At 28.3% G+C, this 16,808-nt stretch overlaps 1 protein-coding gene across 2 annotated transcripts in view; it reads left to right on the forward strand.

Annotated features, from left to right (window-relative positions):
* Positions 1-16,808, forward strand: part of LOC142331991 (transmembrane 7 superfamily member 3-like) — a 60,290-nt gene that overhangs the window by 31,115 nt on the left and 12,367 nt on the right. Inside the window, exons 7-8 of one of the 2 annotated variants that reach the window (XM_075378044.1) lie at positions 4,622-4,894; positions 9,986-10,228. In XM_075378044.1, coding sequence (XP_075234159.1) covers positions 4,622-4,894; positions 9,986-10,209 — 497 coding nt within the window. In that variant the 3' untranslated portion in view covers positions 10,210-10,228. Of the gene's footprint in view, positions 1-4,621; positions 4,895-9,985; positions 12,381-16,808 lie in introns of those variants that run through there. The other variant, XM_075378043.1, reaches the window with a different exon arrangement.

The raw sequence follows: 16,808 nt of genomic DNA on the forward strand, positions 1-16,808 counted from the left end.
GAAATAGAAAACCGATTTCAAATAAAGTTATTAAAAGTTTTCCAGTTACATATTTTTAAATTTACCACAAATTACAAACAACTTAGCTAATTCACAGATATTAGAACTTCAAAACATTGCAAATAAAATTGGCCTCAAAATATTATTCGAAAAGACAGAAATTATGACCCAAAAACCAACACTATTAAATATAAATTAATATAAAGAAGTAAATATAAACTGTAATAAAATCAAATTAGTAATCCAATTTAAATACCTTGGAGAAATAATAATAGTCTAAATGAAAAAACCTTGATTCAAATAAGAAGAAACAAACTAGATAAAGCTAAAAAATTAACCTGTTACACTTCCAATAAAAACTGTCTATCAATAAACACAAAAATAAGACACTACAATACAATTATAAAACCAGAAGCCACTTATGCAGCAGAAACATTCTTCCTCCTGAATGAACAATCAAAAATAGACAGATCCCAGAAAATCAAAAGAAGAATATGAAGAACTGTATCAATAAAAAGTACCAGAAAGACAGGCAGCAGTGGATCATGTCCGACAAAGTCATGTACAAAGGTTAGAACCCTTCAGTGATATGCGTAAGGAAAGACTAGGATTCTTTGGACATATCACAAAGATGCAAGATTCAAGACTTCTGAAAAAACAGCTAGTACAGTGTAACTTGACTCGAAAAACACTAAGACAGGATGCAGATAAATCAGCAAAATAAGAAAGGATCTAAAGAAATTGGCCTTACACCGGAAGACACCAGAGATAAGATAAAAATTAAACAAGAAAATGACAAACAAGAACACTCACAAAAAAACTCACAATACGAACATTTTCAATAGTAGAAAGGGCACAAAGATAGGAACATATGAAAAAGTACTGGGACTGCTAGGCCCAAACAGTCCCATCGAAGAGACTTGAATAATGACTGACTAAAGTGATCCCATGCGCTCATAAAAAATAATAATAATAAACAATTTACTAACATTTAACTTCATTATTCTCATTATCATTATTTGGTTATCTACCTTGAAGCAGATTCCTTCCACCTCTATTCCCAGCAAATTTTAGAATCCAGGAAGCTCCATTTCCTTACAGGTTATTTATAATTTAAAATTTTTTTTTGGCCACAATTTTTTTAGTACTGTTTTAATTAATCCTTCTTCTCTCATCTTATATTCCAGCCAATTAGCTTCCCTATTATAAATTATTTTGCTTAAAAGGCACTTGCTAACTCTCCTTTTACATCATTTTTCACTTTGCCTATTCAATTTTCCTCTGTCTCTCCATATCCAAATTTCAAATGACTCTAGTCTTTCCATTTTCTCTTTTTCTTAATTCCCATGTTTCATATCCATATATAAGTACAATCTAAACATAACACTTTATCAATTTTAATTCCTTTCAATTTTTTCACCAGTAATCACTTGTAATATTAGTTACGGTGTGGTTATTTCTCTTGTCTAAAAAATGAAATTCGTTACTTATAGAAAGGTTTCATGAATCTTACCTATTACCTTTCAAAATGGCTAATACAACTTTACATTTGTGTCTGATAACTTTTTCTTTTAATTTTATAATATAATTAATATCTTCAGTAATTTTAATACTATGCTTTTCTGTAAAGGCTACTCCTTATCCCGGAATACAAAGCTAATGAATCCAATTTCAATAAACAATAATCCAAAGTTTCCCACTATATGTACTACTCAAAACACTATTTAAACCAGTATAGGCTAATTTTAATATTTGATATCAATCAAGTTTGTTGCTTAAAATTTAATTAAAAATAAAAGCAACAGTAGAAGGTGTAATCATACAAAAAAGTTATAGTTTTTTCATCGTTTATAAGCTAATTTCTTAACTATAAAGGTGTTTGCAACCTTACATGAGTTACAAGACATTTCTGAAAAGAGCATAGCCATTACCAAAAATAATAAACATCCCATGCTAAGCTACTATGATGAGAGAGGACTGAAATTGTTTTCCATTGCTTTCTTCTTACTTATTTAACCAGCAGTGATATACAGTTGTTATTGAGCTATTTATTTATCTCAGTCACCATTATCTGTCATCAAAAATGTTTTTATCATTTACTTATTCCTATATATTGCTTCATCCACTTCCCCTTGCCACATACTTCTTGGTCTTTTCCTTTTCCTTCAATTGGGGCCCAATGTAGAAGGACCCAAATCTTTTGTGGCAATCAACCAACCTGCATTCTATACATGTGCACTTATGTGCCCACGTCATGTCTTCTTTCTTTTTCTTTTTGCTCATTGATACCGCAATCGCAACATAAGCTTGAAGCTTTGTGTGGGATACAGAAATGGAATTTTGTAGCATATGAAAATTGACATGCCTGACCATGAAAGGCTGAGATGCCATTGCCACAGAGATCGACACACTCATCACTCTAATGATGAGTCTATTCTGATTTCTACCCTAACACTGGTTACTTACATGATCCATCAGAGTCATCTGACAACATCTTCATGTTTCTTCTTTTCATGTCTAACACCCAAACTTCTGTACTGTAGGCAATTCTGCTCTCTATTAATAAAGAAAACACACATTTTTTAATTTTTCTATACGTGATTGAGTTCCAGAGAACATAATGGAGTTACCAAATAATAGATTTTCCCTTCTTGATGTTATGTAAAATATCAATCTTCTGTCTGATGTTAGTGTAACCCCCAAGTACTATTCATTTACACATTAAATCTTTACCTTTCCCACTTGTAGGTTCTTCTCTTGTCCTCTAACCATGAAATACTTTGTCTTATCCATATTTATTTCTAAATCTCATTTAACATTACAAGGGACAACTTCAATTTATTCATCACAGGGATTGGCTGTATCGTGAATATCATAAATCTCAGAGGGTGTAACTCCACTAGTGTTTATTATCTATCAGGTGGTTTATACAATCACATCAGTATGAAAGATTAAGTTAGGTAATATAAAGCAATGCATTAATAAACCATTTTTTGGTAGTAAAATATAAGTACAACTCGCTAGGAAAAATTACTTTCATTTTATAGCAAATATGAAATTTTACATGCCATGATGATAGATAAAGAAGATTCATCTATATAATGACTGGAGAAGTTATTTATTTTGTGTTCTCTTAGTAGAAATTTATTTTTTTAAATATAGATTTTTTTTAATATTTTCATTAATTCAGTTATTGTAAAATGTTATAAATCCTGAAATATATAAAGGTGAAGCAAAAGGAACACATGCTTTTTTCACCACTGAATAACTTGTTAGTTGTTTTAATTACAGAAAAAAAAGTTTTACATTAAATAATACTTTTATTGCATTTTTTAAATCAACATACTTTAATTAGGTTTAGAAAATAATGTTAGTAAAATGACGTCCTTCTTGTCAGATAAAAATTCAGAGGCTTTCTTCAAAGCTCTGCATGACTCTCCAACATTTCATTGACACTGCTTCAATTTCTTGATAAATGGAAATTTTCAGGTCTTCGATTATATGTGGCTTGTTCATGTACACTTTTGATTTCAGGTAGCCCCACAAAAATAAATTGCAAATCTATAGATTGGGAGAGCTAGGAGGGCTAAGAAACATTGCCAGATTGTGAAATGACATGTCCAGGAAACATTTGTCAAACCATTTCAATCGATGTTCTTGCTGTGGCACCATCCTGTTGGAACCACATTTCTCACATGTTCACCCGATGCCTCTCCAGTTCTTAACGCAGGAAGTTGTTTAACATGTCGATATAGTGTGCTGATGTCACTGTAACTGTGGTTCCCCCCTCTTCAAAAAACTAAGGACCAACAACCCCAATCTTGGAGACACTACTTTTGAGCGGTGGAGAAGTTTTTAGTGTAGTTCACGTGGGTTCTCTGATGTCCAGTACAGGCAATTCTGTACGTTAACATAGCCATCCAAATGGAAATGGGCTTCGTCACTCATTATTATTATTAGGCCGTTGGCATCTTCCACAAGAATAGCATTCATTACGCCACAAAATTCTTTGTATTGCACAAAATCCCTTTCAGTTAACTGTTGGACGATCATTATTTTGTATGGGTGAAATTTGAGATCACTGTGTAAGATGCAATGAACCGATCAATGTGACATACTCAGCACTACTGCCTGTTGCTTAGCAGATCATTTTGGACTAGCAAGAACTGTCATTCTTACTCTGTCTATGTTTTCTGGAGTTTGGACTGAATGTGGATGGCTAGGTGGTTTTTTCTTCATCACAAATCCATTACTAAATGCCTCAACCCATTGGAGTATGGCTTTTCGATCTGGAACTGTGTGTCGACAATTTGACATAAATTTTTGACGGAAAAGATGTTGAACCATGACCACAAAATTATTGCTATTAAAAACTGCTTGACAACAAAAACAGAATGTTCTATGTTCCAACGCTCATAGCGATTGAAACTACATAGTCTGAGCTATTTGCCGAAGGTCAATATCCCCACTTGCCGCTGAATACTAGCAGTTTAAAAAACATGCGTTTCCTCTTCTCCACCCTTTATATTGATCATTAAAATCAAAATAAAATAACAAATTTTTTTTTAAAAAACCATCAGCTTTTTAGATATAATAAATTTATACATTTAATTTTTTTCAGGTGATTCATATTCAGTACAACCATTAATTCAGAGTGATATTAATTTCTGGTTAGCCTTCAATTGTGGTATATTAAGTATAAGTCTTTTATTTATTACAAAGACACAAGATGCCAGTATTTTATCAAATTCGTTTATTGGTAGTTATTTAATAATTTTACCATTTGATCAAATACTTGGTTCAAATATGAAGTATATTGTCATTAATATATATAGAAGAGCTGTGGTCGATAAATTTTGTTATGCTATAATTGATCCTCCGTTTCAAATAACAGGTATTTATATATTTTTTTTTTATTATTATAAATACTGGGTTGCATGCAGGAATGGACAACTTAGAATCATTCATTGCTAGCCATAATCTTGAGTTGACAGGATTGTTTTAATTGTTATGTAAAACAACTATTGTCATTTAACTACAATGGCGTACTGATTAGGAATGCATCGTGCATTTGCAGTAAAAGCATTTTATAAAAAAGATGATTTTATTAAGTTTTTTATAACTAAAACTTTTTGTCACTTTTAATTTAAGTAGATTTGGTTCCATCAACCCACCAGGTTGGTCTAGTGGTGAGTGCGTCTTCCCAAATCAGCTGATTTGGAAGTCCAGAGTTCCAGTGTTCAAGTACTAGTAAGTCAGTTATTTTTACACAGATTTTAATACTAGATCGTGGATACCTGTGTTCTTTGGTGGTTGGGTTTCAATTAACCACACATCTCAGGAATGGTTGAACTGAGATTCTACAAGACTACACTTCGTTTACACTCATATATCATCCTCATTTATCCTCTGAAGTATTACCTGAACGGTAATTACCAGTGGCTAAACTGGAAAAAGAAAGAAGATTTGGTTCCATCAGTTCACACTGTAAGAAGACATGAATTGAGTATTTTGAAGCTACACGTTTAGTATTAAATAAAAAGGAAGAAGGCCTAACTAAAACTATTCGAACATTAGAAATTATCAATAGCAGTCTGAGTCCACAGCATTTAGTACAGCAAGATGCTGTGTCGGTAAAAAATTTGTCTCATAGCAGTTTCGGTAGAATATTGAAATTAGTTTTAAACTTTTATCCATACAAGAGATTCTCATTCATACATGAGATTCAAGAGATCCAAAAATTTGGATTATGTAAAATTTATAATTTTATATAGTTATAGTAAATTCTTCAAAAAGCTAGCAAAGTATTCCGTGATTCATGGCAGGGAAAGTTTAGGAAAAATGTGTTTATAAAGAAGTGATTCCTAACAAAAAAAAAGATTGGCTCTATTTGGTCCTCTCCAGCAGAATTGTAAGGCAAACAATATAAAACAGTCTATGGTCTGTAAACACTTACTCATAGATTGCCCAATGTTCAGATCTATTCGACAATTAACCCTGGATTCAGATGTGAAGTGTTACTCAACCAGAAGAAATACATCAAAAGACTGTTGCAGTTTCTCCCTCATGCAGGGATGAAGAACTTAATTTAGCAGTTTTGCTTACGTGAGATCCTTACAAGATGCTGTGTACGCAGTGAAAATAGACTAGCGGTGATGTTCCAGTATTTATTACCCATTTATTATTCTTGTTCTAGTGTATGTTTATTGTTTGGTGTTAATTACTTATGTTCATGTTTATGTTAGTGGTGATGTTCCAGTATTTATTACCCATTTATTATTCTTGTTCTAGTGTATGTTTATTGTTTGGTGTTAATTACTTATGTTCTTGTAGTTATATTTAAGTCAGCGACTATAAATAAACTGTGGAAAAGAAATTAAAAAGAACTGTTTAAAAATATTGAAAAATAAATTATAACTTAAAAACTATGAAAAAAATTGCTTCCCATTTTGTGTCAGGGATATATAGGTGCCAAAGGTTCTTTAGAATATTTTTTAATATATTACAGCCCTTTAAGCGATGAAGAAAAACACAAAAAATTCTTAATAACAAAAATTAAAAGAGTTATTAGTCAAGAATAAGTGTGATATATATTTTTTAGATCTGGGGAATATATTTTAGGAAATGTTTTTCTAAAATAAGAAAAAGAAGATTTTCAAAAATGTTTTCTACTTTTAAGTCCAGGGTCTATAATTTTAAAACTTTTAGATGTTTCTTGATATCTCTAATATGAGGTTTTTCAAAAAAAATTTGTAAAATATTTAAACCAAATGGAGATTAAGCAAAAGAATGAAAAACATATATTTCAATTTTAAGAGGTTATAATTTTTTTTTTTTTTAATATTTATAAATACGTAAATTGAATGTAATCTATTTGCTTTAATAAAATTTTCTTTTAAGTGCCTCCGAAGAAAATCACAATTAGTTTTTTCACAATATCCCACCATCCTCTTAACAAATTTTGTAAAAAAAATTAATGTGATCAATATGTAGAAATGTTTAAGCCAAATTTGAAGAAAATCAATTTGATAAACCCTCAGATACAAGGCCAAAAGCATTGCGACATACACAGACATAGATATATTTTTTGGTCTAGATGAACTAGTTAAACCCTAAAACACAAAAATTTGTAAAAAAATCTGATAATAACCCATTTACGACGTGATCACTGTACTTTTTCCTTTAATATAGTTATTTAACTCGCCAAGTTAGTCTAGTAGTTAAATTCATCATCGCAAAATCAGATGATTTTTAAAATTGAAAGTTCTGAGGTTCGAGTCCTCATAAAGGCAGTTGCTTTTATATGGATTTGATTACTAGACTGTGGATATCTGTGTTTTTTGGTGGTTGGGTTTCAAATAACCAAACGTCTCAGGAGTGATCGACCTGAGTCTGTCTAGGAGTACATGTTTACCAGTTCATTTATTCTTAGATTTGGAGCTGCAGGCCTGGCAAGTCGGTAGCAGTAATTCCATTTGCCTGTACATACACATCAAGATCTGGCAGCAAGTTGGAAAAACTGGTTGAAATAGTAAATAATGTAATTATTTTTGCTGTATTCACCAGGAAAGTAAAAATGGTGTGATAAATTTGAATATATTTTAAAACCACACGATTATTACGTTTTTGAAAGGTTATGTTATTCATCAAGTAGTTTTGTTATAAAGGTTGTGTGTAATTTGATTTTTTTAATAATTTTTATTATAAGTTAATTAAGGAAATAAATTGAAATGAAAAAAATTTTTGCGGTAATTAAATTTTAAGATAACTTGATTTATGTGGAATTATATATATATATACATCTATATATATAATAATAAATCCTTATACATGAATAATAGGTATAGTTAACCTAGAGCAGAGCTGTTGTGATAAAAATACCAGCTTATTTCTCTGCACCCTATTCATTCAACCAGACCCTTCTAGTGGCCAATCCCTTTAGCAGTTGTAAAGGAGAAAGACCAAACAAACCTCCCCTCTATTCACCTTCATTGTAAGCTCTAAATGTGATCCTGTCAATTTTGAGGGCATGCATGTATTGCAATTTTCTCCTGTTTTTATTCTATTTTCATTGATCAATAGGATAGAATGCGGTTAACCTTTATAAAATCAGTGGTGTTACAGGTGCATTGTTGTTTATACCATCAATTTTAATGTGATTAAAAAACTCTCTTACTATTGTGTATTTATTCTGTATCATTTTTTTAAAATTATATTTATAGATAAAAACATTTCATTACAATTATCAATTGATGCATGCATTTATTTTTTAAACAAGAACAACAAAGAATTTTAACATATTAATGTTAAAATGATTTAATAAACACCATATTCATGTCAGCTGCTACAGATTTATTAAGAATAATTAATTGTATAAAATATAGAACAAAATAAAAAAACCTTACCTGATCACAGTAACATACATCTGTAGATTTCATATAACATTTCCTGATTTCAGGAAAGACGATGGTTCTATTATTTTAAAAGCTTTAAGCAAAATATGTAATTAATAAAAGACAAATGAAAAATTAAGTATGATTACTGCTCTGAATATTAAATAGGACAGACTGGTTGTAAGTTTATACAAAGATATAAGTTAATCATCAAGCATTATCTATAATGACAGAATCGTCAAAGGATGATTCTGTCATTCTGATTTATTGAGATAAATCACTGCATTATAGCATAATATGTGCTGTATTGATTATATTGTGTAAATATTTTGTATAATCTTTATGCTCAACAAACGCTAACAGTATAAAGTAGTTGATATCTTAAATTCCACCAAAAAATAATGTTTTTTTAATATTGGTAAGTAACTTTCAAATTATATCAAAATTATTCTATTAGAAGGTTTTTTCTCAGTGGTAATTATATAATAGTTCCTTTATTAGTGCAGTTATACAGCTCCACTCCTGAGGCAGCAATGTAATTACACTTCTTATCTCACAACGTATTATTTTCTTAGCTAACCCTCCGTGAGATTTTCTAGTTGCAGTTGAAATATTTGATTTTTAAGAATACAGAACTAAATTTTCCTTACTTGTAGTAGGAGATAATAGAATGATTAGTAGAACAGTTAAATATTTTTTTATTACCACATAATTCAAGAAATAACTTGTTGTTCCTCTGAGAACCCTGTTCTCTTTTCTGGTTAGCTCTTTAATTTCTGGAGCAGAAGTAATTTTTTCTCTCCCTGCGTGTGTCTGCACGTGTGCACGTGTTTGTAGGCCTTATGCTGGTATATCCATGTTGCAGATGTCCAGATGTGTAAACCCATGCATCTTTGACACAATGTTAGGGTGTTGCTGCCTTTGGACTAACATAAATATTCTTGTTTGCTGCTTGTTTATTGGACAATAAGCTGAAAAGTTATACCAGGGCCTCTTCCTGAAGTACCTTATAAAAATCCATCCTGAAATACCGTATAACAACTTACCCGAAAGATCCATTTTCTTTTCCTGGTGTTAAATGTCACTGTTCCTGCCATTAATCAAATTTTAATAGTATGTTTGAGTTTATTTTCTACACATTTGTGTGTGTGTGTGTGTGTGTGTGTGTGTGTGTGTGTGTGTGTGTGTGTGTGTGTGTGTGTGTGTGTGTGTGTGTGTGTGTGTGTGTGTGCACATGTGTTTGCAGGTACAAGTAATGTTAGCTGGCATTGAAATATTTCACCAGTAATGCCAGATATATATACAAACTTTTATTAAGCACAGTTTCAACCAATAGCATTTTATACTTACCTCATACTATTCAGTTTCTCCATTATGGTAGATATTAAGACATTCCAAGTGCTACAGAACCTTCAGGTTGTACAGGAATAGATTATTTGAGACAATTCGACAACCCAATCGTATTAATATTGAGTGTATAAAAAAATAATCACGTGATAATTATGTACAGTTTACTTTTTTCTGAAAATCAGAACAATTCTGTCGTAATTAAAATATGATTTTATTTTTTTTGGATATTTCAAATTTTACAGATTTGGTCTTGTTAATAGTTTGGAAGGTTTTGTTGATCAGTGGTTACATTACACAAAAGACTTTATTAAGAGGTAAACCACCATTTCCTCCTCCAGATCATCATTTTAGTAATCGTAATAATCGTTATAGAATCGTCAGTAATATTTTACCAGAACAGGGTAATTCAGAGGAAGTGGCGCCAATTTTGTCAGCTGATTCGACATCTATACCGCAATATACCTAAAATGTCAAAAATAAAAATGGTAGTATACTCTTGTTAATATATTATTATAGTGTTTAATTTTTTTTTATTATTATGCATATCTATATTAATTTTGTTTAATTAATAATTTACTACAGTGATAATTATTTTAGTCTTCTTAATAATCAATGCAAATGTATTTTTAAGTGTATGCTGCATCTGTTATATATATATATATGTGGGTGTGTGCATGTTCATGTGTGTGTTTGTGTTATATGTAAGGCTCTTATATATTGTGTTTAATCTCTCTATATATTCTTATAAATGGGACTTAGATTAGATATATTATAAAAATTTTGCTATATATATAAATGTATAATTAAATGTAGGATATATCAAAATAATTATTTCTACCCTTGTAATTTACTTTTATGGTTTTTCCCAATACCGTATAATTTTGTATTACTTAAACTCATTTTATTTGTTGTAAAAGAAATTCTAAGAACTTCAAAAAATCATAACAAAAGCCATGAAAACTTAAAATTGCCATTATTGTATGTGTGTGTGGGTAGGTGGGTGTGTGTGTGTGTGTGTGTATGTATATATATATACACACACACACACACACATACACACACACACACACACACACACAAACAAACGAAACCAAGCATATTAATTGTAGAGTTTGTTAAATTTATAACACTTTTAGTCGCTCCTTCAGTCTGTACACATAAAATATGAATGATTTAATAAAATAAAATAAGAATTTAATAAATTACAGTAGTTTATAGAATAAAGATGGCTGTAGGAATGACTGAAATCATAAATTTTTGTAAAAAACTTTGTATAAATAGATTTGTCTGTTATTAAAAAATTATTTAAAAAAAATTAATGATCTCTTAAATAATTTATATTTTTAGAAATTTTTACTCATGTTAAATTTATTTTTTAGATTAATTTAGCCCCTGCCATATTTTACAAGGGGGGGGTCTTTTGAAATAACTGTAAATTATGTCCCTTTGATGTGAATATTATCCTTATTCTTTATATTATGATAATTATATTTTTAAGAACATATTTTTATAGACTTAACAATACAATATATATAAAATTATGGAGATATCAGCAAACCTATTAAAAAATCATGCTTTCGTGATTTAGCTAGTTTTTTATTTGTTTATTCTAGTCTAATAGATTGAATAAAGCTTCTTTATTTCTTGTACTCTTATATTTCAAAGAATTAATTGTTAATTATTATTTCATAATGTTTTATAGGCAATTTTAGGTTAAATAGATTTTGGTGATTCAGTTTTATGTTATATTTCAGTTATACATTCTGCGTATATTCTATATTAATAATCTGTTTAGCATGTATTTGTTATTACTTTTTTCTTGTGCTTCCATTAGTTTTTAATAAAATGTTATTATTTATTAATATTTATAATGGTGTACAAACGTTTATAGGATTTAGCAAACATAGAATTTAATTAGCAAGGAATAAAGCGCACACCTTATAATATGTGTAACTACAAATGGTGCTAAATATATTTATTTTTTAAATATTCCATTAAACATTATATAGATTTTATGCACACGATAAAAGTAGTGATGAAATTTTGTAAACAAAAATTAATTGAACTTTTTGTTTGTCAATTGGTTATAATAATTTTTTTTAATTTAATAAGTTATATGCAGCTAATTAAATATCAACATCTTATACGATATTAATAAAAAACTATTTGAATTCTATTAAAAAATTTTTTCAGCGTGTTCTGCTAAATGATTAAAATTTTGAAAACATCAAAATCATCAAAGTGTACGATCATTTGAAAAAAAAAGACAGTTCCAGTTTTATTCATACTGCTCAGTCCTTTTATTAATAATAGTTGGTAACCAATACGTTAATAAACAAGCATTTTTATTTTTTATTGTAATTTTCTGAACGATTCAAATAGTTTTCCTCTTCTGAGGGATTTTCATATTTATAAAACGTTTTTCTCCCACTGGAACTCCTGATCTTTATGTGATGCACTATAGTGAGTTTCCTTCAATTATACCTTCTATTCAAATTGATTAATCTTAAGATTCTTCATTAACAGATATTAAATTGTGATTAACTTTAGTTTAAATAAATGTAGATAAATTATGTACTGTTAAAAACTATGTTATCAGTTTTTACTGAATTATCGGTTTATCATCTTTATTGTTTATCATCTACTGACAAGTTCAACTCAATTACATATATATATATATATTTATTGAGTTTTTAAAGTTATTATGTAATATTTATTACGCTTTACATAATACTGATAAATTATATATGAAATGAAACAGAAAATCAAACAGTTTTTCCTATAAGTTAATGTATTTTGAATCTATTTTAAAGAAAAAGTTTATTTTATTTTTCTATAACAAATATTATAATAATTAGGTTAACTTCTGGTTTAATATATATATTTATTATTTATATTACATATAATTGATTATCACAATTAAATTAACTTTTTTAAGTTAAAAACTCAGTTAATATTTGCTATATAAATAATTATATATGATCTTTTATTGTTGTATTTTTGTATAGTTAAGTTTTGTATATTGAGGATATATATTTGTTTATTGTATAAATGTATAAATCTGCTTAGCATAATTATTAGATTATATACATGTAACGGTAACTGTTTATTCAAAGATTTATTTCTAATGAAAGATCGCATGTTGAATTTCTTATTTATTATTTTACTTTGTATAATTTTTCAATATTTACTAAACTTGTTGTTCATCTTCTATCCGTATAACATAAGTCACTTTTGAAGTCATAGGTTATAAATTAACCAAGATTAAAGAACCATTGTATTATATTAATGGGAAAAGGGGAATCATACCCCTGTTTCTTCTTGAATTCTTTTCATATTGAGCTCCAAAAGACTATTCATACATGCAATGTCCATGCATGCGTGAATACTTGCCATCCCTCTCTTATTGTTGTTTATATATTGCATCCATTGTGAATTCATCAAAAGTTTACTTACATAGGACAGAGTAATTAATGGTATCATAGAACAAAAAAAATAGGCCAAACGAGAATATATTAATGGGTTAGGTTGTGTTACAATAGAAAATATTTTCTTTAAGACTGGCCATGCTATGATTATAAACAAATGGAACAATTTTTATCAGATTTGGAGTTGAGGTTTTTATTATTGTAATGCTAAATCAAAGATAGTGTTAAGACGCAGGGTTATTCAAAGAGTTATTTAATTTTTAAATGAAGGTTGGTATCCCTGCTAAATTCTCATTTTTTTTTTGTTACTTATTAAATTAATTGTTCTAATGCTCTATTGTTAGTCAGTCTTATTCCATCCTTCAAAGACTCAACTTGTGTTTGTTATGAATGTTGATATAATAATGATATATTTATGAATTACAAGTTTAAAGTATAATAAAAATAATTTATATTATAAGTGAAATAAAAACTTTATTTACCTGATTGAACCGGTGAATAAAATAATACTTATAATAATTTAAACCCAACTGAGGTATTTAAACCAAGCTGGCAAATTATTCAACATTTTCGGTCTTATGAGCAATTGTAAAAGGTATTTTAACTTTCTTGAATAAGTCTTAAGTCATCAGAAATTTACATTTGATGTCTAGAAATTCATGTTGATGTACATAGACATGAATACCTTTAAAATAAACTCAATAAAGCTTTAAACCTCAATAAATGGATAATTTCAGGTATCTTGAAATTTTTTAGATATAAATGTATTTATTTGTATGTGGTTGTTTACCATTTATTATTTCTGGATTTGTTAAAATCATTAAATTTTGTACGATGTTTTTTAATGAAACTTGAAATTCTAATCATAAAGTTTGGTGTGTAACATGTATAAACACATTATATATGTATATATAGATAGAGAGAGAGAGAGTGAGAGAGAGAGCGCGCTCTGGTGCTATGTAAGGGCTGGAGTAGTTCGTACCCTTGACACTGAGGTCTTCTTATGTATACTGTTGGTTCAGTGATGACTGTATGTAATTAAAGTACTAACAGCTTATGTATTATTTGCCCTTTTAATATATATATATATATATATATATATGTGCTGTACTTTATGATTTTTTAGTGATTTATTTACCAAGGTGTAACGATAATTTCCCATTATATCCATTGGGTACATATAATGATTTTATTTTTTTTTTCCAATTAAATCCTTTATTTTCAGATCCCGTAATCTTACTCTGGGTCTGCTCTTGACCCAGATATATTTATCATATATACTTAATACTCATTGAAGTTTAGAAAGCTCAGTTGGTTTACAGGTGGTAATGAAGTACTGGTCAGGAGGCAAGCAGCAACTCAGCAAAAAATTTGCTACATATGATGTGCTCTCACAGTGAAGTATTTGTTTTACTGTGTTGTTAGCACTCCAGTACCCAGATATTACTGTGCATCTGTGTATTTATGCTTTAATATTTGTATGTTATATAACTGATTCCAGATATCGTGTTCTCTGTCAACTTTTTTGTAGACTTAAGTAATTACAACTTTTGTTATTGATTTTTAAAATTATTTATAATTAAAAAATTCTAATATTTTTAATGATTTCATTCTTAATTATATTTATTATTAATGTATATTTTTTTATATAATTATGTTTTATTAATTATATTAGAGATTACTTTATATACTACAATGTTAATTTTTAGTATATTATTATTTTTATATAAATATTAAACGATTACAACAAACCTTTAATAAGGCAGTCTATATTAGAAGAAAATAAAAAAAGGGAAATATTTAGAATTATTATATAGAATTAGAGTAATAAAATAGTAGTTATTTTTTATTATAATTTTATGTTAGAAAATTTTCATGTACTGTGACATAATTTTTTCCTTTTATACTTTATATATATATAAATGTATATAATTACGTATAACAGTTATACTTTTGATTTTGTAAAATAATTATATAGGAATGAAAAATATTTCTTTGTGACTGTCTTAATTATGATTAGGCGTGATTAATTTGTATATTAAAAATATTGATATAATCTCTGCATCACAAAATTTGGATCATTTTTGAAAATAGTTACCGAATTTAAAAAAAAAAATTAATTCTGGTTAATTAAGAACGTTTGAAGAGTATAATCTACTGTGGTGTGTGTGTATATTTGTGAGTGTGAGTGTGTGAAAATGCATGTGCATATTCACTAATAAGTTAAGCATTTCAATTTCATTTTAATGCTCTCTTTTAACTAGTTTAGCAATTTTTTATTATAGTAAAATCATGGGTAATGGATCATATCATGATCCTCAATTTTATTGCCTATATTTTTAATAATTGTTTAAATGAGTCATTATTTGTTATATATTAAGCACTTAAAATACTTTCTTTGTGATTATTGGTGTTAATTTTATAGCCAGTTCCTGTGGTAAACAAATGTAATGATATTACTTGCTGTGTGTAATATCATACGCATTTTGGTGGATTTAGCATATCGAAGTTAGTTACATGTTAATAATTTATTTATTTATATCTGGTTGAATTTATATGGAAACATTACAGTGATTAAATAAAATAATAAATATTGTTGTATAATGTATGGCTTCTTAGTTAAGTTATGTTTATCAGAATGTGTAGTTACTATATCATGTTAAAGATTTAAAAAATAATAAAATAATTAATTACTCAAGCTGAAGATTCCAGTATTGCATTTTTAATGCTTTTAATTTTTTTTTTGCTTTCTAAAAATTTTTTCAACCAAAACATGTGCTTTCACGTTCAGAGATAGACATTACTATCTATTAAGAGAAAAGAAATTAAATGCCCTAGAATATCGAAATGTTATACAATTAATATAGTGGCTTCTCATTCATCTTTATTTGGATTAAGGGTGTGAATTGTTTTATTAAATCATCATCGTAAAAAGTAATGATAATAATAATATAAGATTACATCTCTTGAGTAAATTAATTAATAAAATAAAGGAGACCATTACCTGTAAGAATTGTAGAATGTAACCATAAAAGTACACGACCAGTTTTAATAATAATTAAAATACCGAACAGTATGATAATAATTGAAAAACAGCTTGGCAATGAATTGTGACCTCACCTATTACCCATAAACTAAGAATTGTAATTTTATGATATTCCCTCAATATTTTTTTAAATTACAATTAGTATCAGGTATATTAAACTGAGAAAACTTTTTAAAAAATTTTATTTCAATAATTTTGTGAGAATTGTCTGCAAATGGTGATTAATGTTTAACATTAAATTTAATCATATTTTTTAAACTGTGTAAACTTCTTCTTCTTCTGTTTTAGAATTTTTTAAAAGAGTAATCGTGTCTACCGTACGAAGGTGGTAGCTTTTGTTTTTAGATTAGCCTTGTGAAAACATATGCCAGGATACAAGTAATCTATTATTATGATAAGGTTATTTTATGTACAGGTATATTACTGTAGTCTGAATTAAGCTTTAATATCCTGAATTTTACCAATAGATAATAAACTTGTCCAAAAAATAAATAAGTTTCTGCATGCTGGAATTTCTGTATAGCATCATAAAATTTGATAAATGTTATGCCGATTTCCATAGCAGAATGGTATCTCAGTTTTCATTTGGAA

Source organism: Lycorma delicatula, chromosome 11 (genome assembly GCF_047948215.1).
Source record: "Lycorma delicatula isolate Av1 chromosome 11, ASM4794821v1, whole genome shotgun sequence".
NCBI lineage: Eukaryota > Metazoa > Arthropoda > Insecta > Hemiptera > Fulgoridae > Lycorma > Lycorma delicatula.